Genomic DNA, 26,234 nt, shown 5'->3' with positions numbered 1-26,234 from the left:
TGAATATAACAATGGCAAGGATACTAGAGTAGCATTCTGGCCATACGCTTGTCATTTCTCATTATCACGACTGTGTGAACTATCTAGGGGACCTCTAATGCAGCCCAATCCAGTAAGACTCACCATAGAAGTCACAGAGTCACATGTTTGCCAGGGCGTGGAACCATGGAGGCCAGGAAATACGGCTATGAAGGCAGTTGTCCAACTGAAAGATCTGGGAGAGGAGCCTAGATGAGGTTTGAAAAGCGAGTGTGGGAAAGGGGTCTTGGCTGCCTTCTTTGTGGCTCTTAGCTATTTTGTCATCTCTGGCAAGCAGAGGGGCAGGGCTGGAATCTGGGACCTGCTCTTACTTTATGTTAGAAAGGCTAGAAACCTTATTTCTCTCTTTGTTTCTCTTTACTAATAAATACTTATAAACTTAGTATAAAGCCTCCTAGAGTAATTTTTATTTAAAAAATTATGTCAGCAGCCAACACACAGAAATTTCCAATATACTCAGAACCAGATTAAAACATAACTAGTAAATGTTTAATAAAATAAATTAGAATACAATTCAATAAGATGTTAACTTACGGTTTTTTTAAAGTCAATATGTGTCTAGCATCCATTTCCATTTAAGTTCGATACCACTGATATAGAGCAAAGTAAACAGAAATGGCTTACAAAATCCCCTTGATAACATTGTTTGGCCTGCCATCTTTCCTAAATTTCCCTAATTTCCAGCTTAGCGAATGGAGGAGAAACCATTCCTTTCCCCCTTAAACTCTGGCACAAAACTCCTTTTTTTAAAAAAATATATGACCCTTTTAGCAAGATGTTCCTTAAATCAACATATATTACTTGTATACTCTTCTTACCAATAGCCAACAACCTGATTTAAGAGTCTTAGGTTACTTCTTCATCTACTTCTTATACAGCTAAAACATTTATATTTTGTTGATAAATTTTTGAGATTGATTTGAATCCTATGTCATCTTGGAGTTTGTAACCATGAAGAACAGGTAAACTGGCTCAAAAGAGACAAACATTCTAGTTTTCAAGACATTCCAAAATATTTCAAGAAAATTCAGGTTATGATTCTTATGACTATAGACTCAAAGGGAATTCAATATGATATAAGATTTGGAAATCAGAAATTATGACGTCAAACAAACAAAAAAAGGAGAAGGAATCTAAAGAAATCAACCAGACTGTTAAGAGAGATACCTGATGAATTTAGGGTTTAAAAAAAAAAAACAAAAAATCATGCATAAAGGACAGAAGAATACGAGAATCCAAGTTCAACTACAAAATGGTTTCATAAACTCCTAAAAATTGCATGAGCAAGGCAATATGAACAGAACAACAAAAAGGAAGACAGAGGCCTACTTCTTAGGGAAAAGTGATGTAACGAGATAAAATGAACAGAGAAAACAAAAACTATTCAATACCCATTTTGCTTCCATTCTTTACAGCAAAGAGAATGTTCTATCCTTTTCAGTTTGAAGAACAAAGAACCTAGGGACAGAATTCCATCTTCATATGAGGATACCAAAGCAATTTTAAACTGGCTTGTCTCCAGCCTTCCCAAGGAAACTGAAAATGCTATTTCTGAACCAAATCATGGAAAGCGGAGAAAGTATCAGAAGCCTAGTTAGGCAAATGTTTTCCAATTTTTAAGAGAAGCAAGAAGGGCAGGGGTTGCAGAAACTACAGAAAGTCTAATTTTATATTGATCTTCAGCAACATTTAAGAACAAATTACATGAATAGTTTATAAGCATTAAAAAAAAGTGTATGTAAAAGGGACCAACATGAATTCATAAAGAAAAATACCAAATTCTCATTTCCTTTTCTGATGGGGTTACTATATTGATAGGACACATTCCACAAATAAAGTATTTGACTTAGTCTGTTGACTTAGAAATAAGATTATGTAAAAGTTGGAAGACCTTGTACCCCCTAAAACTACATTCTCCAAACTCCCTTTCACCATACCCATAATTCCTTAAGCTTTTGCCTACTGGTCATTGGTTTTCGCAGGCTGTATTTAAATTGGGTTGCGTGGTCTTGGGGGTCTTCTTGGGGACCACAGGAGGCGTGGTGAAGGGTGAGTCGGGACTCTTTCCCCGTGTTTCTCTACCTTTCTAATTTTATATTAATAAATCCTTATAAATATCATACTTTGGAGGCAGTGAATATTAATTTTAAAACTTACAGTCAGAACCATAAAAATGTTAGCATTTTTCAGCTATGAGTTAAATTGGATTTTCCAAGTTGGCCAAGAAGCCTAATCATTGTTTAGAATGCTAGCTTTATTGTAAAAATAAATTCTGAGTTCTGAATCATCAACTTACAAACTTTTGGAAGACAACCTATTTGTAAATCTAGGATTTCCTGAAATGTATTCATTTCTAAGAATATAATTAAGATACAATGAAACTATACTGCATCCAAATAAAGGTGGCCAAGAAAATGGAAGTTATAAAAACCACGTTTATTACATAAAGAATGGTGTACTGAACTGAAGATATTTAGACTTATTTGGAAAACTAAAGGAACATATAATATTTGAGAGGCTGTTCTATAGAAGGAAGAAGTAGTCTAGGTCTGTGTTATAAATAGGACAAAAGGGTGAAAATTATAGAAAAAGAAAATTCTTTCTACTGGGGGAGTCTTAACCAGATTTGTACAACAGTGAGATGCTTCATAAAATGCTAAGCTATACATTGTATATATTCAAGCAGAGGGTAGATGATCACCTATCAGAGATGCTGGAGAAAAAAAGTTCTTATACTGAGTAAAAAGGTTAGACCAAATGATTTTTAGAATCCTTTTCAATTCTTATGTTGTATTATATAGTTTTCTCTTGAGATGAGAAAGCTACAGGGATATGCTTATTTTATAGATCAAGAAATTGAGATCCTTAGAGGTTAAGAAACTAGTCTTGATCAGAGATGGGCAAACCTTTTAAAGAGGGGGCCAAAGGAAAGGAAATGCTCATCTGTCAGTCTGTTTCTAAGGCAACTCTTTTGAAGTTTCATTGTATTGTATCCTACTCATTATATTCATCAGATTAGGAATAATGTCGGGTGTCGGATAGAACATTTCAGGGGGCTGCATCTGGCCCGCTGGCTGTAATTTGCCCATCACTGGTCTAGATCACAGAGCTAACTAATAATGCCAGTGTCAATACTAAATACCATCAACTCTTTAAATTTCCTAGTCCCGGGGGCAGCTGGGTAGCTCAGTGGATTGAGAGCCAGGCCTAGAGACGGGAGGTCCTAGGTTCAAATCTGGCTTCAGATACTTCCCAGCTGTGTAACCCTGGACAAGTCACTTAACCACCATTGCCTACCCTTACCACTCTTCTGCCCTGGAGCCAAATACACAGTATTGACTCCAAGATGGAAGGTAAGGGTCTTCAAAAAACAAACAAACAAACAAACAAACAAACAAACAAACAAACAAACAAACAAATAAATAAATTNAAACAAACAAACAAACAAACAAACAAACAAACAAACAAACAAACAAATAAATAAATTTCTTAGTCCAGGACTGCTTTGATAACCATTTCTAAGGCATGTGTGCTTATGTGACTAAATAGTCTTGGTACAGTGTAGAAAGTAGAATCTGAAATCTCAAAGCCCACAACTGAGTTTTCAATGTCGGATGCCATTTATGATTTGCACCAAAATGAAACCCAGCAATTTATCTTCAATAAGTATCCATTAAAGTGTTTACTATTTGCCAGGCATTGTTAAGTGCTGAGAACACAAAGAAAGCAAAAAACCACAGTCCTTAAACCTATCTTTAGCTAAACATAAAGTATCGTAGAAAACACTGAAGATTAACAATAGTTCTTACCTTTGATAGAAGCAGTTTCACACATGAAACATGACCTTCATATACTGCAGACAGAAGAGGGGTGATATGATGTTTATCTGGAGCCTACAAAATAATAAATTCAAGGGATAAAATAAACTCGTTTATTTAAAGCACAGAATTCCAAAGCTATTAAGTGTCACCTGAGGTCATCTATAAATCCCTTTGGCGCAGGAATTCCCTGTATAATATACTTGACAAAGTGATAAGTGACCAATCATCCAGCCCTTTAAGAGCTCCAGTGACAGACAGAGTTGCCTTAGCAGGCAATCCATTTTAATCTCAGCTCATCATTAAAGTTTTTCATTATACTGTGTTGAAATCTTCCTATTTTAATGGGACTTAATACTTCCTCTTGCAAATGACAACCATTCAAATATCTGAACACAGTTAATTATCTCTCTTCCAAGTCTTCTCTTCTCCAATTGATTCTGGAATTGCATGGTTTCTAATTTTCCCAACACCCTGGTCAATCTCTTCCATTCTTCTTAAGTGTGGTGCCCAGAACTGGACAAGATTCCACAGGTTTGATCAGGGCACACAACAGTGGTACTGTAATGTCCCTTGTTGCAGAAACTAGTTCTTTAAAAGTTCAGTCTAAGATGAAATTAGCTTTTGATTGCCACAACATATTGTTAATTCATAATGAAAAAAAAAATTATTTAAAACTTGGTCTCAGGGGCAGCTAGGTGGTACAATGGTTAGAGCCTGGCCAAGTCACTATACCCCAATTGCTTGGCCCTTATCTCTCCTCTGCTTAGGAACTGATACTAAATACTAAATATCAATTCTAAGACAGAAGAATTCTAAGAATTCTAAGACAGAAGAATTGATACTAAATATCAATTCTAAGACAGAAGAATAAAACAAACAAACAAACAAAAAAACAGCCACCAAAAAACCTTCTGTCTTAAAAATCAAATTGTAGTACCATCATGGATATAGGAAGACTTAGCCTTCATTTCATTAAGTAATATTTACGTGCTCCCTATAAACTATTTTAAATCTCCAAGCTTTAATATTTCTAGCACCTGCAGACTTCAAAAATAAACTAAATTTAAAAAAAGAGCTTGGGACACAAATATGTGAAAATAAAAAGCAATTTTCATTGGCTTAACCTAAATTGCTAAAAATGTGATAGAAAAATCAATTCTTTTTCTAATATTGAATTTTAAAATCAAGCCAATTTAGACTACTTATTCTAAAGAGTCTCAATCATCTCTAAATTATAGGAAATTGGAACACTTAATTTCAAATAATTTTCCTTTTCAAAATGAGGTTCTCACAAATAAATTTTAAAAAATAACCAATAATCAATTACCCAAACCATACAACAGAATTGGTCTACACTAAGTCACTTATTTTCTTTTAGACATACATTAATATCAGCTCCTTTCAGTAGCAGAAATTCCAGGATTTCAAGCTGCCCACAATCTGCTGCATAATGAAGAGGCTTCCTACCACCTTCTAGTGTCCGATTAACATCTTCACCCTTAAAAGAAAGGGAAAAAATTAGAATAAAAAGGTGATGGTTTGAGATGGGAAATAAAGTTCATTTTCTCCCCTAAAACCGAGGATTTCATTTAATGATCACATTTTCTAAAATGAACTGATCAAGGACTTGAATGGAAATATGGTACAATACCCAGCAGAGTCAAGTCATGACTATTCAAGGTGAAAATTAAATGATGTGTGAAAAAGTCCTTTGTAACGACATAAAACTATGTAAACATCCAAACTGTTACAATTATTATTAACAATTATAAAATAATACATATAGATGAGCAACTCAAACATGCCCCAAATCTCATTTTGGAAGCAAAGTACAATTGGGTCTGACAAGTACCTAAGATGACAAGTACCTGACAAGTACAAGGAAACTACTTGGTAATCAGTATGGTTTGAGCCATGTTAAGTTAAAGATATCAGTAGGATTTCCATGTGGAGATGGCCTGTGTAGAGTTTGAGACATAAGTGTGGGTCTGAAGAGATGATAAGAAAAGGGATATAGCTTTGTGAGACATCTGCATACTTATGGATGTGTTATGAGAAAAAACATAGAGAAGAGACAAAGGTCAAGGATAGATTCTTGACTCTCAGAAAACATGCACATTATGGGACTAGGAAGAAAACAAGAAGCCACCAAAGGAGACAGGAGGAATTAGAGATGTGAAAAATCAAGAGAAGATGGTATCTGTGAAGTCATGAAAGAGAAGGAATCCTGTTGGAAGTGGTTTTGAAGGTGTCAAAAACAAAGAATGCTTGAAGAGGATGGAGAAAAAAAGCTAAATATTGGTGATAAGGAGGATACTGCTGACAGAAGTCAGTTTGCAAAGGACTGATGAAAAAGCAGACATGTAAGAAATATGTAAGGAAATGGGATATCTTGTCTATGCAACAAAGAGTGTCAAGAGTAGACATAATTATATTTCTTTGTATTCCTTACAAAATTTAAACACAGTGTTAGGGATATAACTGGTGTTTAACATATATCTGTTGATTGTATAACTTCATCCTTCTAAGCATAATGATTATTTTCCTTCCCAGATAAAGACAGTTCAGAACAATTTAGGATGTTTAAAATTTCAAGGGTATTTTCCTGAAGATTTTGTTCAAGTATCAAATTGATTAGAGTTAACTTTCAATTAGCTGCTAGTTAAACTTAATAACTATCTCCAGGTTGCAACTTTGTATAAGGTTGATAGGCAATGCTGTCCATTCTCGGTATGAAGTAATAACAGAGATCTCTACCTTGAATGGTAAGGAAAAGAAAGAATTTTAAGTATTGAGACAGAACCATAGACCTCAGCTGCCATTTAGTTCAACTGATAAATGAAAGGAATCCTCATTATAACATAACAAAAAAGTGGCCATCCACCCTCTGCTTGCAGACCTTCACTGAGGGAAGAGTCTTTTGAGGAAAGGAGAACCTATTGAGCCATTCCATTCCAGTTTTGGACAGCTGTTAGGAAGCTTTTCCTGACATCTAGCCCAAGGCTCCTTCTTTGCAACTTCTATCTTTTCCTGCTATGTCAAATACTGTGCTTGACACTGGAGATACAAAGACAAAAACAAAAACAGTCGCTTGACTTAACAAGATAACTTTTATTTGGGGACAAATAGCTGTATATTTACATTACTGTAATAACATTTTTTACATTATATACAAATAAATACATAAAAATAATTACATATACAATGTAATAAATAATAATACAATGTACAATACAGTATTACATTACACAATGTAATAAACAGAAATAAGCAATTGGCTATCAAGTACATACTAAGTTATATGGAGGGAAAACGGTAGGAGATAATTGGGACAAGCCTTTTGTAAGAAGCTGAAGTGAGGAAGGAATGCATTCCAGGCCAGACTTGGAGAGTTAGAGAACAAGTGCAATCTGTTTGTATATAGGGTATGTGAAGTCATATTTCCAATAAGACTGGAAAGGTAGGCTGGAAGTCAGATTGTAAAGTCTATAAATGCCAGGAGATTCCATTTTATTCTAAAGGCAATAGAAAACACCTACAGCTTCTTGAGTAAGGGAATGAAATGCTGTCATCTATGCTTTTAGAATATGTCTTTGGCAGCTGCGTAGAGTGGTGGTGTCAAACTCCAGAACCATGTAAGCCAGATACTGAGGAGCAGCCAAATACTTACTCTAGGTTAATTTCTAAGCCCGAGCATATAAGAAACAAAAGTTCTCCAGAGAATGGATTGGGTTACTAGATCTTTATGTGAGTTCCATCAGTCCATGCTATTTTTCCATTTCAAACCTCATTTATTAAATGTGATCATCTGTGGATCTTGATTTTCAAGAACGAGAGTACACATTTATTTTTTAAAAATTACATGTAGAAACTATTTTTTGACAATTGTTTTTTGACATTTTATGTCAGATATACCACCAACAAGGTGGTAAATGGTCTGATATAGGTTATACCAGTGCTTTTATGCAATATGCATTTCTATACTTCCCATGTCATGACAGAAAACACATCACACATACAAAAAAAGCTCAAGAAAGGAATAAAGTGAAGGATGGCATGCTTTAATCTGCAATAAGATTCTAACAATTCCTTCTTTGGATGTGGCTAGCATTTTCTTGAAATCTTGTCTTGCTGATAATAGTTCAGTCCTTCACAGTTGATTACTGTACAATACTTCAATATACATTGTTCTGATTCTGCTGCTTCACTTTCCATCAGTTCATAGAAGTCTTTATAGGCTTTTTTTCTGAACTGATCCTATTCATCATTTCTTATGAGCAATAGTTTTCCATTACAACCATATTCCACAGCTAGTTCAGTCATTCTCCAACTGACAGATAGTCCTTCAGTTGCCAATTTTTTGTCACTACAAAAAGAGCTGCTAAAACTATGTTTAAATAGGTCCTTTCCTCCAATCTCTGGAGAAAATATTTTTTGGGATACAGACCCAGTAGTGGTATTGCTGGGTCAAAGGTTATGCATAATTTTGTGGTCCTTTCCGTACTGCCCTCCAGAATGGTTGTATCAGCTCACAGCTCAACCAACAGCATGTTATGTCCCAATTTTCCCACATCCCTTCCAAAATTAGCCAATCTGATAAATATTAAGTGATATCTCAGAGTTGTTTTAAGTTGCATTTTTCTAATCAATAGTGATTTGAAGCATTTCCTCATATGTGTTGTGATTAAAAATGATAAAGACTGATATAAATATAGAAATCAGTATTTTAATTAAAGCCATGGCTGATAGGGATAAAATCATTAGGCCAAACGCTGGTAAGAATTCAAAACTGCCGCCCCCGCCATTATTGTTACCTCTCCTCCCTTCCCGAGCCTGCTAGCTTAGAGGGCTTCCTTTCAGATACTCCTCCCATTTAAACTGTCCTCTGCGTGGTGACGCAGGCGTCCCCATGGCAAAAAGAACCAGAAACGGAAACCGTTGGATCATGGGAAATGTAGTTTGATAGTTCCCACGTGTCCATAGAAAATATATATATATACTTTTAAATGGCATTTCCCAAATTCCAATTAACATTTGATTATAGACAGTTTTAATTTCTTCATTTGAGAATTGATATTCCCCCTTTATTTCTAGATCAAATAATCCATCATGTTTTTACCTTGGTGAATGTTGTGAGATGTTGGTCTATCCCTAGTTTTTGCCATGTTGTTTTTTCAGTTTTCCCAGAAGTTTTTGTCCAATAGTGAATTCCCCCTCTCCCCAATAGCTTGGATCTTTGGGTATGTTGAACATTTATGGCACACATTTTGAATTCAGACAAAGAATGAGTAGACTAGCAGACAGAATCAGCTTAGTCAGAATCATACACTTACAAATAGCATTCATATCTGTGAACATATATGTGTAGTACCTGGTAACATACACTTTCATGGATTTCTAGGTTACCAGAGAAAACACACTCACAGCCACATATCAACCTGTTAGATTTTAGTTTTTAAATTAAAGCATATTCAAATAGCTCTAGGATCAAATGCCAACTCTTCCACTTACTATTAGTATGACCTTCAACAATTCACAAAGTTCTCAATCAACTCTAAATTTATGATCCTAGGATATATTATTCAACAAGGTAGATGATTTGCACTCTTCATTTCTCCAGTGAGGATGGTTAGAACAATCTCTTTAAAAATCATCTTGATGACTTTTTTTATATGACCTATGTTTCCTTTGAAAGGGAATTCTTTGTTCCCTTTGTCTATTTTGAGTTAATTAATCAAGAATTTGAAATATCCCTAGTTGGCACTTGGTAGATCACTAAGTAAGAGTTCACAGGTTACTTACTTAAAAAAAAGAAAAAAGTTCAAACCCCCAAAAGCCATAAGCACTGTCCCATTGAGCAGTGCTAGGTAAATTGAGAGGTGGTGATTGGTTCCTATGAAGTGGGTGAGAGACAGGAAGTGATGTGGAAAAAGGACTATAAAGTCAAGTCGGAGGAGAAGATTTCATTCATTCCTTGGTTCTTCTGTGAGGAGACTCTCCAGGAGGAGTAGTCTGCCCTGGAGGCTTGCTGGGTGACTGACTGGAGCCATAGGAAGAGGCTTGTGTTGGTGGAACCCTGGCTGAAGACACCACTGGGACTCCTGGCTTAAGAGACTACTGTGACTCCATGTGGAGATCAGGACTTGAGGGAGCCCTTGCCAGGTGGTGAGCTGGACTTTTCCGGACAGAAATTATAGGGTATATAGCTAGACAATAGTTTCTACTTCCTTCCTACATTTCTCTTTTTCACTATATCTCTATTAAACTAAATTGTTAAGAGCAGCTAACAGACTCATGACTTAAGAGTTAATTTTATAAACGGCAACCACAATCTTATATTATTTTAACTCTTATATTTAGTCAAACCAATTTTAATTTTACATTCCCCACTAGATTTCTCCTCTCATCATTTCTGAGAGTCATTATTTATAATACAGTTAAAGAAAAGGGAAAAAAAGTTCCACAAAACTAAACAGCTTACCAAAAGAGTTTGACGTATCTAAAATCTAAATCTTATCTAATATCTAAAATCCATAGATCAGTGATGGGCAACCTCTTGAGCTTGGTGTGTCAAAATTCACCAAAAAACTGAGAATAATTCGGGTGGTGTGTTACTTCAAGAAAAAAACCATAATTTCACAATATTTAGTTTAAATAACAAAAATGTATAATTGTAATATATAACTGCATTTAATAAACCAAATTATGTAAATTAATATAGGTAGAATTGTCACCTATAGTGCGCAGAGTGTCTATACTACACTACAACAATGTTTCATCCTCGGCATGCGGTCCCATCCTTCTCTGTATATGGCCATGTGTCATCGAAAATGACTATGCGTGTCAGTGCTGACACACATGTCATAGGTTTGCCATCCCCACCATAGATCCTCACTTCTGCAAAGAAAAAGGTGATGTCATCTTTTATCTTCTTTGGGGTCAAACTATGTCAATATAATTCCATAATATTCAGTCTTGACCGATGTACTGTTCATTATTTTTATACTGTTGTAATGATTGTTTATTATTCTGGTTTTGCTGATTTTGTTGCAATAATTCACATGTCTTTTTTAATGGGTTCCCTGTATTATAGTCAATGTTTTTTGTAGCACTATAATATTCCATTACAATAATGTACTACAATTTGTTTAGCAACTCCCCAATTGGCAATCTACTCTATTTCCAATTCTTTGATATTATGGCAAATGCTATGAATATTTTGGTTATCTTGGGCTATAGGCCAAAATATGGAAAATCTGGGTTAAACATTGTGGAATTTTAGTCACTTTCTTTACATAATTCCTGACTGTCTTTCAGTATGGTGATATTAATTCATAGTTCCACCAACAACTCATTTATGTGCTCAACTTTCTACAACCTCTAACAGTGACTCTTCCCATCTTCTTGCCATCTTTGCTCATTTGCTAAGTATGAGAAGAAACCTCAAAGTTTTGATTTGCATTTCTCTTATGAAAAGTGGCTTGGGACATTCTTTCATATGGTTAACAATTTGCAATTCTCCTTTTGTGAAATGTTCCTATTGTTTGTTATTCGTTAAATTATGGCTTTTATTTTCTTAATTATTTTTTCACATAGCAAATAATATTATCATCTCTCCCCACTCTCTGCAATGTTATCTGGAAAGAAAGTCTATGGTTTTATAAAGGTTATAGAAATGAATTATGATCATTACCTCATGTCAAATGCTTTAAAAATAATCTTTAAAACTTCAAACAGTCTCAATAGTTTCTAATACTCTTATACACCCTTCAGACAGTTGTTTAATTGCAAAGTCTTCTGCAGAACAAGTCATCTTTAGTTCAACTCGCCTGGCTCTCCCCAGGATGAATGTCAAATTTACCACAGTTGTGAGCCAAGAATTCTTACCTTACTGAGAAAACCTGACTAAGAACACAACTCTTAAGAACTATTGTAGCTGACTTAGCAAAATCTAACTAAACTTAAATCTCAAAAACACCTTCCAAAAAAGGTTTTTATTCTGCTTAGCTCAAGCCAGAAACAAATATTTGTGTTATTATAAATGCAAACTGATTTTGAATGGTTCACAAATTAACAAGTTTCTGAGTTTTGGTTATTACTCATATACATGATAAAAGGCATTTAATGTAACTGTATATATTGAGAAATAAATTTAAATGGCGATAGGGATAATTTGAGGTCAATCTCAAAACTCTCTTTACAGCTTTGTCAAAATTTGAAGGATTACACAAAAAGATTTCTTGGTTGGTTACTTCAGAAACAACTGCTTTCCTAAAACTGCATCACTCTTCATTATCAATTTTAACTCAGGCAACTAATCTTGTTTCATTAAAGTTCAGGAAGGATAATTACCATGGCAATGGTTCACTAAGTTTCATAGCTAATATAAATTAAGTAGACTTCTGTAAACTGTAACTTCCTCTGCTTTAGCTTAAAATAAACATTGCCAATCCGTCTTTTGGGCAAAATATAGCAAAACAGTTCTCTCTCTCCCTTCCTGCATTTATACATACATACACACACACACACACACACACACACAGCGATGAGGTATTTGGAATGGGGAAAAACTAGTTTGTTCTAGTTCTAATGACAAAAGAGATGCATTGTTCTAATGACAAAGACCTTTGGCCATTTTGTTAATACGATGCTAAATTTAATATACACTTTAAAAATATATGCAGAAGTACAGTTTCATATATAATCCTTCTCTATTCTTTATATATTGAAATTGAAATATTTGTTTTTTGAGGTCACAATAAAAAAGAAAATTTATATTAAAAGGTCCATCTTTTACTTTATTATTCTGTAGTTGAGATGTAACTACACAGCTCCTGATCATAGGAACTCAGCAGAGAGGAAAGGTATTTTTGGTCTTATATCTAGAGAATGGCTTTTAAAATCTTCTCTATAATCCTATAGGTGACATATAGAAACTAGTATTTGAATTCTGGGAAGAAAACAATCTCTGCTAAATAGAAGAGGAGAGATAAAGAGAAGAGCAATAAGTATGAGCTAATAAGAGAATAGACATGAGTAGAAGTTGATAGGTATCGACTGGTCACATGAAAATAGAGAATAGACCCTCTTAAAGCCACAAAGAATAGTATTTTTGCCAAGGAATTTTTCACTTTCCTCTATATAAAAAGTATGATAGCAGTCAACTGTTTGGGGAGGGTAAATGTGTGAGGGATAGATGGTTCTGGGAGAATCCAAAGTTGTCACCAGTTCTTCTAAATCATAAAAAACTTTGCCTAGGGCCAGACCCTTTAGCCTGACAGAATATAAAGCAGGAAATCTTGAAAATGAATCAAAGGTAAATCCTATTTGTTGGATTGAACTCTAGGGAATATGCCCAGGATTAGGAAAAATTTGGGATTTCTGTTCAGGGCTTACTCATGTCAGGCACTGTATTATGCTATTATGATTTAATTTGATACTCATAGAAACCCTGAGTGGTGGGTAGTATTATTTTCATTTTACAGATGAGGAAACTAAAGTAAAAACAGAGGTTGAGTGACTTCCCCAGAGTCACATAGTTGGTCAGAATTTAAGGGCTGATATAAACTCAGGTATTCCTGGCTTCAGGCCCAGTGACCCAACTACAGTGCTACTTTGCTGCAGCAACTGTAACAATCTGGCAATCAGTGGTTATCTTTCCACTCTAGGAACCTGCTGACCTCTCAGAACATCTTCAGCAGAATTTGTGTAGGTGGGATTTCAGACAGAAAGAGAGGGATATGTTAATTTGAGGAAGAGAAAAGAATACCCCAGAAGTCTTATTTTTAACTTCTTCAAATTAACCAACAATAATTTATTAAGTGCCTATTATTTGTTTGTATTCTGTTTTGGGGATAGTAACAGTATCTCAATGAGACATAGAAGAACAATTTGAGACCTTTAGCTAGATTTTTTAAATTTGCTTCAAGGAGTCCCTTTTCAACCTCTATGGAAAATAGAAATTATATGTGCAATGTTAAAAGTGACTGGTGATTATATTTTTCTTGTAAAAAGCATAAGTAGTAAAGTGAATAACAACAAAAAGCTGTAATGTGATGAAATAACAACGACTGGCATATGGAATGTACTTTCTCCTTGCCTCTGTCCTTCAAAACTCAGCTCAAACTCACCTTCCTATGTGAGGCTTTTCTAGATACTCCCTCCCCTAAGCTACTCTACCCCAAATTATTATATTTATTTTATTCCATTTAGTATTTTATATTTATTTTGTATATCCATGTTAACTCCTTCCAGTAAAAGGTTCTTTGCTGGTCTAGGTTGTCCCATTTTTGTCTTTGAATAATTAGTACCCAGAACAGAACTTGGCATATAATAGATGCTAAATAAATAACAATAGAAGATTTGTTTAGATATGTTACAATTACTGCACTGATGATGAAGAAAAAGAACCTCAAACAAGTTATATAAAACAATTCTATTTAAATGCATAAATCTAAGCTCATTGTTAGCAAAATATTTATTTGGATAAATATGCAAAAAATCTCTGATGAAATTTACTACAAACCAGTGGTAAAGAACAGAACTTTTGACAACCAAATTTCCTTTATACAGATGAAGAAAACGATCCTGAGAAGTTAAGTAACTTATTTGAAGCCACAGAGGTAGTGGCTAATCTGGCTAAAATGAATAAACTCCTTACTCCCAATTCTTTTTCTACAATATCAAATTCTTTTTCTAGTCCTAGCCTCCCTTCCCAAGACTTGCTTGTCTTACCTCAGACAGGGGAGAGAGAAAGGGAGGGGAGTGATATGGGCATTCTGCTTGGGGAAGGGAGTAAGCACTTCCATTGGGCTGCTGGGCAGGGAGGAATAGTGGAGAGGGGGAAAGGAGCAGCTCTACCCAAATCCCTTTGTCAAGTACTCAGCTGGTGGGCAATGGCACACACGTCCATAGAGAGGTCTGTGTGTGCCATCTTTGCACATTTGGGTCTAGAGCAGTGATTCCCAAAGTGGGCGCTACTGCCCCCTGGTGGGTGCTGCAGCAATGGGAGGGGGGTGATGGCCACAGGTGCATTTATCTTTGCTATTAATTGCTATTAAAATTTTTTAAAAAAAATTAATTTCCAGGGGGCTAAGCAATATTTTTTATGGAAAGGGGGAGGTAGGCCAAAAAAGTTTGGGAACCACTGGAGAACATTCACAGGCCCAGCCCTTGTCATTCTCCAGGATCCTCCAGCCAACTCTTTATCCTTATCAAGTACCACAGTATAAGGTTAACAAAATTTGGCTTGGCAGTAAATAATAGATATGTACACTTCAGTAGTAGAGTTGGGGGTACAGAAAAATCTCATTTGGACAAAGAACAAGAATGGAGATGGAGGAGGCAACTGGGTAGCTCAGTGGATTGAGAGTCAGGCCTAATGATGGGAGGTCCGGGGTTCAAATCTGGCCCCAGACACTTCCTAGCTATGTGACCCTGGGCAAGTCACTTAATCCCCATTGCCCAGCCCTTAGCACTCTTCTGCCTTGGAACCATATTGGAACCAATATGCAGTATTTATTTTATGGTGGAAGTTAAGGGTTAAAAAAAAATGGAGATGGAAACAATAAAATATGCAAGAGTAGAGGTCACAATGTCTCATAGTTCTTGAACTTATACCATCAATATTTCCTTTTATAGGTCAATTTGACTATCTCTACCAAAATTCCATCTGTACAGTGATCTGTCTGGAAACTTTGGGTATGGGGTTGGGGAGAAGTCAAATATTAAGAATTTTACTCATATATTTTTAAAAACAAGACTACCTCCCCCAAAATACCTAAACAATACTCAGCTCTTTTAGGTCTTGGCATCAAGAAAAGGAACCTCTAACTCTGAATTCAATTTTAATCAATAAAGAACTGGATGGTAATGTAGAAGAGACTAGAAATCTGGCAGAACCTGAGAATTATTGAACTCTGTACATTTGGAAAGCAATATAAAATTTTCAGGGGAAAACCATGGCTAGATGCTAAAAAGAATTACAAAAATGAATAGAAAGTTCTATATTGAAAAAAGTGTCCTGGATATGGAGTCAGAGGACATAGGTTTGAATCCTACCTCTGCTATTTCCTACCATAATTGCTTCTTCTATGATCCACAATCGAAATTCTTATATTACTTCCATACTTCTAATCTTTTACTCTGCTTTAATTCTCTTAAATTGACTCTCTGTTTCACCATGGCCTCTACTCTCAGATTTTTTAGTTCACCACAGGTGTTGTGGCCTCATTTTCTCCACTTCTCTTTTGTGCCAGTCTTTGAAACAGTGTCCTACTCTCAGGTCAAGTTCTTTACTTGTTCCCTAATCCTCCCAACCAGACCTACTCTTAAAAAAACAACAACTCCATTTGATCCTGCCACATAACCCTCGGGGTTACTGTTTTATTCCCTTCTTTCTTTCATAGGCAAATTCCTAGTACCATTCTTGCCTCCATTCCCTTATTTTCCAGTCACTGCTCAGCTCCTTATGAGCTGACTTCTAATGCTATGGCCCCTCATTAAACTACTATTATTGATAATCTTAACAACAAAATCTAATATTCTTGCAGTTAAGATTATCAATAACCATTTTTCATTCCTCTCCAGGTTGCACTCCCTACTTTTCTTGCCATGCCTTGGGCTATGATCTTGTACCTTCCCCCTCCCACCTTTCTGCTTCTTTTTATGTGCAATCTACTTCCATTAGAAGGAAATCTTCCTGAGGTAAGAGACTTTTTCTTTCATCTTGTATTTGTATTCCTAGTGCTTAGCACAGAGCTTCACACATCACAGGTGATTAATAAATGCTTGTAGACTGAAAAAAAAATAAATGATCTCAATCTGCAACAAGTTAATACAGGCAGATATGTGTGGAGCAGGTACATAGTATTTTCCCTCAAACCCACTTTCCTCCAAACATTTTTATTTCTGTTAAGGGCAGCTCCATTCTTATAATCTCAACTCACAGACACAATTTTAGAGACCTCCTTGACTATTACCTCTTCATGGCCTCCCATATTCAACTAGTCCTTTCAATTTTACCTCCACAACACCTAACTCCACCCTTGATTCAGAATTTCATCATCTCACCAGGGCTCCAAAACCTTCCAAATTCCAGTCTCTCCCAGCTCTCAATTTATCCTCTTCCATACAGCTGCCCACTGAATATCCCTCAAATATAGATTCTACCTATGTACTTCATTCCTTAAAAATCTCCAATGGCATATTGGAGATTTTTAAGGAATGAAGTACATACAGTACATTAAAATACAGTAACACTAACCTGGCATTTTAAAGCCCTATTATGATGTGACTCCCTAATGTTTTCATTATTAGTTCTCTTTATGCCCTTTGGTTTCAAACTGGCCTACATTTTTTTTTCCTGTGGTTCATAAGGGCTGTCCCCCTTGCTTAAAATGAATTTTTTTCATTTTTGCCTCTGAGAATGCCTAATTTCCTTTAAAGCTAAACTCAAGATACCACTTTGTTTCTTTTTTAAGGACAAAGCTTCCCTATCTGGCTCAGGCCATTAGTACAGGGGCCACTCAGGGACCTAACCCCTCTATTTTGACTCAGGCTGGTTCATCTTTTCTCAGTCAACCCAATGACCCCTCCACTCCTGAGGTTCACCATATTAATGCCAAACTTGGTCTGATCTGTCAGAACCTCTGTGGTCAAACAATCTGCCAACTCCAGCCTCATTGGGTAGCAGGGATTTCAGATGTATATTACAATACTAAGCTCTTAGATATGATTTCCAAAACGAATCCTTTCCTCATTTACCTCAGTGATAAGTGTCCTCTCCTGTTGACTACGCAATCCGTTGATATGGAAAGGATACATTTGCTTTCTCAAGAAGGTTAATCTAATGTCATAACTTCCTGTTGTTCAATTGTTTCAGGTGAGTCCGACTCTTTGTGATTTCATTTAGGGTTTTCTTGGCAAAGATACTGGAGTGGTTTGCAGTTTCCTTCTCTAGCTCCTTTTATAGGTAAGGAAACTGAGGTTAACAGTTAAGTGACTTGCTTAGGGATATAAAATTAGTGTCTGAGCCAGATTTATACTCAGTAAGATGACTCTTCCTGACTTCAGATCTAGCACTCTGTGCCACTGACCTGGATTCTAATCCCATATCTGAGACTATCTCTCTGACCTTGTGCAAGTCTCTCAATCTACCTCGGCCTCTGAAACCTCATTTGACCGCTAAGATCTTTGCCAATTCTAAATCTATGATAATCAAATATATTATAATATTTCCAAAAACTGAATGCACTTTACAAATAGCCAGTGAATTGGATGATTTGGAATAAGTCATTCCTGATTTCTACTTCACTGTTGTCACCTTTGAGAAAACAGGAAAAAAAATCCAACTTGTCTTCTTCATAAAGGTTGTGCTTGAAATAGTCCGATTATGAGACATATTAGTATCATAAAAATTCTCAATTATTTAATAGAATAAAAATAGTTTTCCAAACCCGAAAGCTGAAAATAAATGGTTTCCAAGAAACATAAGGAGATAGAATTAAAAGGAGTAAATGTTTCAGTTACTTAAGTTCTTTTCTATAACAAATTAATTTAAATTTAGCTCTCATTTGGTCTTCATGTATATAAAGGATAATCTGTGAATATCCTCAGGATAATTTAAAAAATTACATTTTGGATAAATGATTAAACTTGCTTTTGGCCTTTTCTTTAACCAATCCTTATATTATATATTGCTTTGATCACTGTCACTATTATGAACACTGTGATTTTTTTCCTCCTCATAGGCTTTTCAAAGTATATATTCATCTAATAAGACTAAGGCAAATATGACAGAATTACTTTCCAAATGGTGTACATACATCAATATAATAATTTATCTTTTCATTCTCTTTTCCTCAACAACACTACCCTTACTAATCCATTCAGTTTGTTATCTCATTTTTATAGTTTTGGCTCCCCACAGTGTGTTCCCTCTCTTTCTCACACACACCCTATTACTAATCTAATCTATATTTATTTTTGTTGGATTTTTGACCCTAAGTTTATCACCCTACTCTTATGACTATTGAATTTTATCTTGGTTCTAGAGCAAAGTTTTGCAAAAAGCAAAAAACAAAAAACAACAAAAAACAAAACAAAAAAAATTCACAAAAACCTACAACAAACAATGTCTTTGGCATGTATAAATATAATCTTGAATTTTATCCTTATTTCCAAATATAGACAGTCCTTGACTTTTGTTAGTGTGTTCCTGTAAACTATATTGTAAAGTGAATCACAGCAGGACAATGTTATAGCTGAGAGCTGCATTTCAGACCAAGGACTTAGCACTCAATATGTCACAGCAAAAAAAAAAAAAAAAAATTGAACTACAATAATTAGTTGAAATAATAAAATTGCACTCTAAGTCATAGAAATTTGAAACTAGAAAGTTCTTAGACATCATTGAATCAATCTTCCTCCTTTGGCCAATGAGAAAAGTGAATTCCAGAGATGTTAAATGATTTGTTCCAAATTATTTAGTTGTAGAACAAAGATTCAGAGTTCCTTATGCCTAGACTAATGATCTTTCACCATGACATCATCTTCCTAATTCTATTTCTATCAAAAACGGCCATAAAAATATTGACCAGAAAAATTAGGTAACTATTATTATCATTATACAAGATACTTCAATACAGCACAAAACAGCAATAAAAGCTCATGACACTGTCATATCACAAATTAGACCTATAATAAATACTAAACATACAATTAACATTTTTGCTTGGCTTCTTAGAATTGAGAAAACTTTTCCTTGATAGGTGGGAAGAGTAGAGGAAAATGTAAACAGTCAATAATTCTTTAAAAAAAAAAAAGGAAGGAAGCTTCAAGGGAACTATGGACTGTTCTTTTTCTTTTTATCTCTTAAATCCTCATATAAGCAAGTGATGGCATGCAAAATCTTGAAATCTATTCATAAAATAGTGCAAAAATGCTTGTAGCTATCACTAATACCTTCAATTGACAAGGGGTGGGTTAACTGAATTAACCTAAATATGGTAGTCTTCAATCATATTTACTATTGAAAATGAAGTAGTCACAAAATAGTTGACTAATGGGTATATGTGGAAATGAAGCAAAGCATCTTTGTTTTGACGAAGGCAGGAATATTTGTTGGTTAACTCTGTATGTTCTTTAGGCTCAGGGTTGTTGTTGTTTTCTTGGACAATAGCTATCTTTTTTAGACAGCTATCCAGAGACCAATTTCTCCAGAATCCTCAATCTATCCCACTGAGTATATTAACTAAGAGGCACAGTTTGGGGGTAGCAGGGTTCGGGAGGGGAAGGAGACCTTTTTCTTATTTCTTAAAGGATCTGTGTTTCCTTGGGGTAGATACTTTACGGTAGAAAACACAACCTTGTGACTCATCTCATCTCTGTGTATTTAACTAGGCTGATCTACAGTCAAATGGGGTCCACACAAACCCTTTCTAGTTTAATAGAACCTGCCAGAATTTATTTATGGTTTCCTTAATATCTGAGAACCTAGGCCCATCTCCACTATAAAATGAAGTACTGAAAGACTCTAACAGAGGTCTCTATTAGTACTTGTTACAAATGCAATTGAACTTAGTTTTAATTTCTTCATCTAGGTAATCATTAAAAGATACTGAAGAGGAGAGGAGCCAAGATGGTAGAGGAGGGGCAGTCACTCAGCTAAACTCTCCAATATTGCTTTCCAAACAATCTTAAAATAACAACTCAAATCAAATTTTGGAGCAGCAACTAACAATAGGTTGGGGTAAGGCATTTTTCCTGCCTAAGAAAACTTGAGAAGTGGTATAATGGATAGTGTTGGACCTAGAGTCAGGAACACCTGAGTTCAAATCTAGTTTCAGATACTAACTGTGTAACAATGGGCAAATCACTTGCCTCAGTTTCCTCATATGTCAAATGAGCTGACTATGGAAATGGCAAACCATTCCAGTATCTTTGCTAAGAAAATTCAAAATGGGGCCAAAAAGAGTTGGACACAAATAAAATAACAGCAACGTGAGAAGTTTTGGACACTGGTGTGGAGGCCTGTCTAGAGACCACAAAAACAATAGCAACAATAGTGACCACAGCAGCAATTAAAAGGAGTTTACACAGGCAGAGGGCATGGATAGAAGTCAATTAAGATGGAGTGACCCCCCCCAAAAAATGAAGAGGGGAGTAAGAAGGATTCACTAGGAGAAGGTACAAGGGAGATAAAATGGGGAAATAAGAGAGGCACATAAGGAAATGCATTTACAATGGAGGGGAAAATGAAGGCAGTAGGGGGCAATGCTTGAAACTCAGTAGCTGGAATTGGGCTGAAGAGGGATGAATACATGCAGGCGCATACACACTCTCGGTTGTGTATAGAAATGTAATGTGCAGTAGGGCAGTGGTGGTTGGATGGGTAGAGAGAGGAAATGAGAGAAAGAAGAAAATGGAATGGAGAGAAATATACAGTAATCTTAACTATGAATGTGAACAGGATGAGCTTACCCATAAAATGAAGAAGACAGAGCATAAATTAGAAACTAGAATCCAACAATATGTTGTTTACAAGAGACATGAATGAAGCAGAAAGATACAGAATTAAAGTGCTGGGGCAAAATCTAATATTGCAGGGATAGCAATCATGATCTCAGACAAAGCAAAAACAGACCTAATTAAAAGATATAAACAAGGAAACTACATTATGATAAAAGATACCACAAACAAGGAATTGTTTTTTTCAAAACATGGCTAATATGGACACATGTTTTGTCTCATATGTTTAACTGATATGCTGCATGTCTTCTCAGTGGGTGAGGAAAGAGGTGAGAGGGAATCTGGAACTCAAAATTCCAAAAGAATTAAAAATAAATAATAATTAAAATTATATTAGTCATTATTAAAGCTAAAAATAAATAATAAATTAAAATGTTAACAAAAAGATACTGAATAGAATAGGATTAAATACTGATAACTAAAGGATTAAAATTAAGGGTACTTTTAGGGTTGAAGCTGTGGCATTTTGTCACTACCTTATATTCAAGTGATCACTTATCTTAGAATATTATGGGTCTACCTATATTCCTATTAGTAAAATCAAAAGCTAGGGGCAGCTGGGTAGCTCAGTGGATTGAGAGCCAGGCCTAGAGACAGGAGGTCCTAGGTTCAAATCTGGCCTCAGACACTTCCCAGCTGTGTGACCCTGGGCAAGTCACTTGACTCCCATTGCCTAGCTCTTACCACTCTCCTGCCTTGGAGTCAATACACAGTATTGACTCTAAGACAGAAGGTAAGGGTTTAAAAAAAAAAGCTTTATTGAAATAAAGTATATTTAGTAATAACAACTTCATCAGTAAGCATTTCTTCAAGACATACTATGTACTTTGTGCTAAGCACTGAGAAGCACCCATGAACCATGAACACATGGAAGGTACAACAACACTCCTGCCCACAAGAAGCTAACATCTTAATGGGAGAGATAGCATACAAATATTTGTATATCCCAAATACATATAGTATAGCTGACCTTTCTTGTTGTGTTCCTCAAGCTGGAAATTTGGTTTGGTATAATTTACTATAATTCATTGCTTCCTAGTATCTAAGAAAGTTAGTAAAAATGTGTTTGATGATTTGTTTCAGTGTTTTTCAGGGACTGATGATCATTTGATTTATCTTTTCCACCAGCTGCTCATACTCTCTACCATCTGGGAAAATTGTCTTGTATTTATATTACACATATTTTATATGTACATGATTATATGTGCACATGTTGCTGCTTATAATAATATAAGCTATTTGAGGGCAGGAAAAGCTTTTTGTTTTTGTATCCCCAGTGCCTGATGATGGACACATCTCCAACTGCCTTTCAGACATCTCAAACTCAATGTTCAGCCAACATCCTGAATTGAAGATGACCAAAAGAGAACTTACTATCTTTCCTCCTGCCATCTCCTACCTTCCCTTTAACTGGAAGGGAGCAACACTATCCTCTATAGACTCGAAACTGTCAACTCCACATTAATCTCTTAACTACTCTCCCCAACCCATTTCCAACCTTTGGCCATGGCCTACACCCCCTTCTCTCCTGACACTGATACCACTCAAATGCAAGTCATTATCCTCTTATACTCAGACTATTACAATTACCTGCTGGAGGGTCTTCATGCCTCAAGCCTCTCCCCACTCTAAATCCACCTTCCATTCAGCCAATAAAGTGATTTTCCTAAAATGAAGGTCTGGACATGTCAATCCCTAATTCAGTAATATCAGTGGCTCCTGATTGCATCTAGAATCAAAAAGAAGATGCTCTATTTGGAATTCAGAGCCCTTCATAGCTTAGTCTAGAATCAAGGTGCAATCCTTGACTCCTCACCTTCTCTCACTCCCCATCAACCCCCCCCCCCCAATCTCCTGCTATGTTTGGTTGATTTTTACCTCCGTAACGCTCTGGGGCAAGCCCTAAAACTTATGTCTGGACTACTATAACAGCTAGCTGGTTGTCCTAGATCTTTCCGATATAGTAAAAAAGATTTGGAGAAACATTTCAAGAGGCAAGTAATCATGCAATATTTTTATTATCTGTACTAATCCTAGGGGGAAAATGTGTTTATTAAATGGTAGCTGTAGTGATTTTATTTAAGACTTTGATTATAAAATGAATATAAAAACTTCAATATTATTTTTTTCTAAATTCCTAACATTTGGGTTTAAATTTAAAACAGTGTTTCCAGTTTTAGTATCTAATATAGTTCATGGTAGTTTCAGTTGTGTCTGACCCTTTGTCATCCCATTTGGGGTTTTCTTGGCAAAAATACTGGAGTGTTTTGCTGTTTCCTTCTTCAGATCATTTTACAGATGAGGAAATAGATGCAAACAAATTAACTGACTTGCCTAGGGTCATACAACTAGAAAGTACCTGGGACACATTGAACTTAGGAAGATGAGTCTTCCTGACTCCAGGACTGACACTCTGTCCACTATGCCACCTAGTTGCCCCAAATACAGTTCAGTTTTCTCAATATTAAGAAGGTTTTCATTTAACTCAATTCTTGGTGAAATTAATATCACTAAAAGGTTATTTGATATATAATTTAGCTCATTAGCTATTCTCTTTAAGATTAATTTATTTCAAAGTTTAATGCTGCCTAAATCTTGAGGGTAAAAAAAAAAAAGTAATTATCTTCTACAACATATTATTTTGTTGGTATCACACAGCAAAGAAATTCTCAAAGCTTGAAGTCTAAGATTATACTTGATTAATATCTTTTTAATTCTGGTTTTATGCCTTTGGTAGTACTAAAAATAGTCTGTCTTAGAATGTAATTCATAGACATTATATCAAAATTCTCTTAACAATTAAAAATATTGGGGGCAGCTGGGTGACTCAGTGGATTGAGAGCCAGGTCCTAGGTTCAAATCTGGCCTCAGACACTTCCTAGTTGTGTGACCCCGGGCAAGTCACTTAACCCCCATTGCCTAGCCCTTACCACTCTTCTGCCTTAGAACCAATACAAAGAGGCCTGATAGCCAGCCTATAAAGTATTGGTTCTAAGGCAGAATGTAAGGGCTAAAAAAAAAAAAATTAAATATATGTCTTTCAAGTTCTGGCACAGTCATGTTATAAACATTCCATTTTCAAAATGAGTAGCTATTTCAGTTTTCTTCAGGACTTGACTTGAGACTGACTTAAAAAGTTGTTCTTCTCAGATTAAATCTGTTTCTTTAAAATCATTAACACATATACATCTGTAATCAGTAAAGCTGCCAAAATTTCAACTCACTTTTGGAATATTTCTTTCTTTCTTTTTTTCAATTAATATATCTTTTCCTCAAAATGATAAAAATCAGGATAAAGAGGCCAGATAGCCTATTTCCTCCATTACAAAGTATCCTGAGGGTAAAACAAAAAAAGAAATTATCTTCTACAACTTATCATTCTATAGTACTTATCTCACAGGATTGCCAAACCTTTTATACAGTCTTCAATCTAAGTCTTAGAAATTTTTTTTTCTGGAGTTATATACAGCTTATGAATGTTGATTCATTGATCATATGCATATGTTGGGTCTTAAGTGTCCAGATGTCAACCGTGACTGTTTCCTCCTACCAAGCTTACACTCCACACCACTGTTCATGCCTACATATTTATATTCTGTTTCTGCCTGTAATCGTTAGACTGATTTAGCCCTCAAGACAGTGACCCTTGGGCTATTGGCTTTAATTCCATATCTTGCCAGTATTTTCATTAGGCATTACACTCTGGACTGTGACTTCAGCTCTACATTCATAACTTACAGTAACAAATGGACCTGTGTATCAGTGAGGTAAGTTAATAAACTTATTAAGTCTCTTATAAGCCAGACGGAGTGCTAAGTGCTTAGGATACGAAGAACGGCAAAAATTTTTAAATTAGATGTGTTAAATCTTATAAATGTTTAACTTCTTTATAAATGTCAACAGGATATTGCAGGAAAAAAAATTGGACTTAAGGGACAAGAGAACTAGGTTCTTATATGGAACAGTTCTGAAATTTGCTTTGTCATCATGGGCAAGACATTTCACCTCTCCGAGACTCAATTTCTTCACCTGTAAGATAATATGTAATCTATTTTACAGGGATGGAATGAAGGAAACACTCCTTGAACCTTGCAGCATGATGTAACTGTGAATTAACATTATGTCTCTAAAAGAAATAACAAACCTAAAACTTTTTTCAAATAGATCTGTTATCTTATCAATTTGGGAGTTACCTCCAATTATGAAGTTTGCAATCCATTCATGCCTGCCCTTCCCATGTGACTTATCCATCTATTCAAAATTTCACCAGAGAGAATCTCTTCAACAGTCTGAAAGCATTCCTTGTTTTCTTCTGATAATATTAGGTTACCAGTGGTACACTCTTTCAAATCTGTGTGAAATCCTTTATCTCCTGCTCTCTCCAATATGACCAAACCATCTTCTTTTCCTATCATTTTTTATTCTCACCAAATTAACTCAAATTGATTTTTCAATTATCCTTGGGTCTGTTAGTTTTTTTCCTGGAGTAGTGGTTCCTAACTGGTCAAATATTTAAATGCAATAAAATGCGTGGAACTTCAAAAAATTTTAATACAATAAAACTTTCATTCTAAATAAAATAAATAAAATGACAACTCCCACTTAAGATAGAAAAACCATGAGGAATTTTTCTTTTTAAGTTTTCAAGATATAACATAATACTACAGCTGATCTCTACTGCAGAAGTACACACTGTACTGTCACAAGAGACCAGTGTCCCCAAAATCTACTTAACAAACCTGGACTAAATTAGCAGATGTGTCACCATTCAGTAGCACAACATGTAAATGAATACTCACCAACTGATAGTAGAGCAAAAAGAAACTTCCGTTAAATTTAACCAAC

General features: G+C 35.4%; 1 protein-coding gene across 1 annotated transcript in view; it reads right to left on the bottom strand.

Moving 5' to 3' along the window:
• MTPN (myotrophin) overlaps positions 1-26,234 on the bottom strand; it is a 66,015-nt gene that overhangs the window by 27,714 nt on the left and 12,067 nt on the right. Inside the window, exons 2-3 of the mRNA XM_044677299.1 lie at positions 5,245-5,358; positions 3,849-3,932 (exon numbers count right to left, since the gene is read on the bottom strand). Of these exons, the coding sequence (XP_044533234.1) occupies positions 3,849-3,932; positions 5,245-5,358 (198 nt within the window). The remainder of the gene's footprint in view (positions 1-3,848; positions 3,933-5,244; positions 5,359-26,234) is intronic.

This window comes from Gracilinanus agilis, chromosome 5 (assembly GCF_016433145.1).
Source record: "Gracilinanus agilis isolate LMUSP501 chromosome 5, AgileGrace, whole genome shotgun sequence".
Lineage (NCBI taxonomy): Eukaryota > Metazoa > Chordata > Mammalia > Didelphimorphia > Didelphidae > Gracilinanus > Gracilinanus agilis.
Note: the sequence above shows the minus strand (reverse complement) of the source record. Positions and strands in the feature narration are given on the sequence as shown.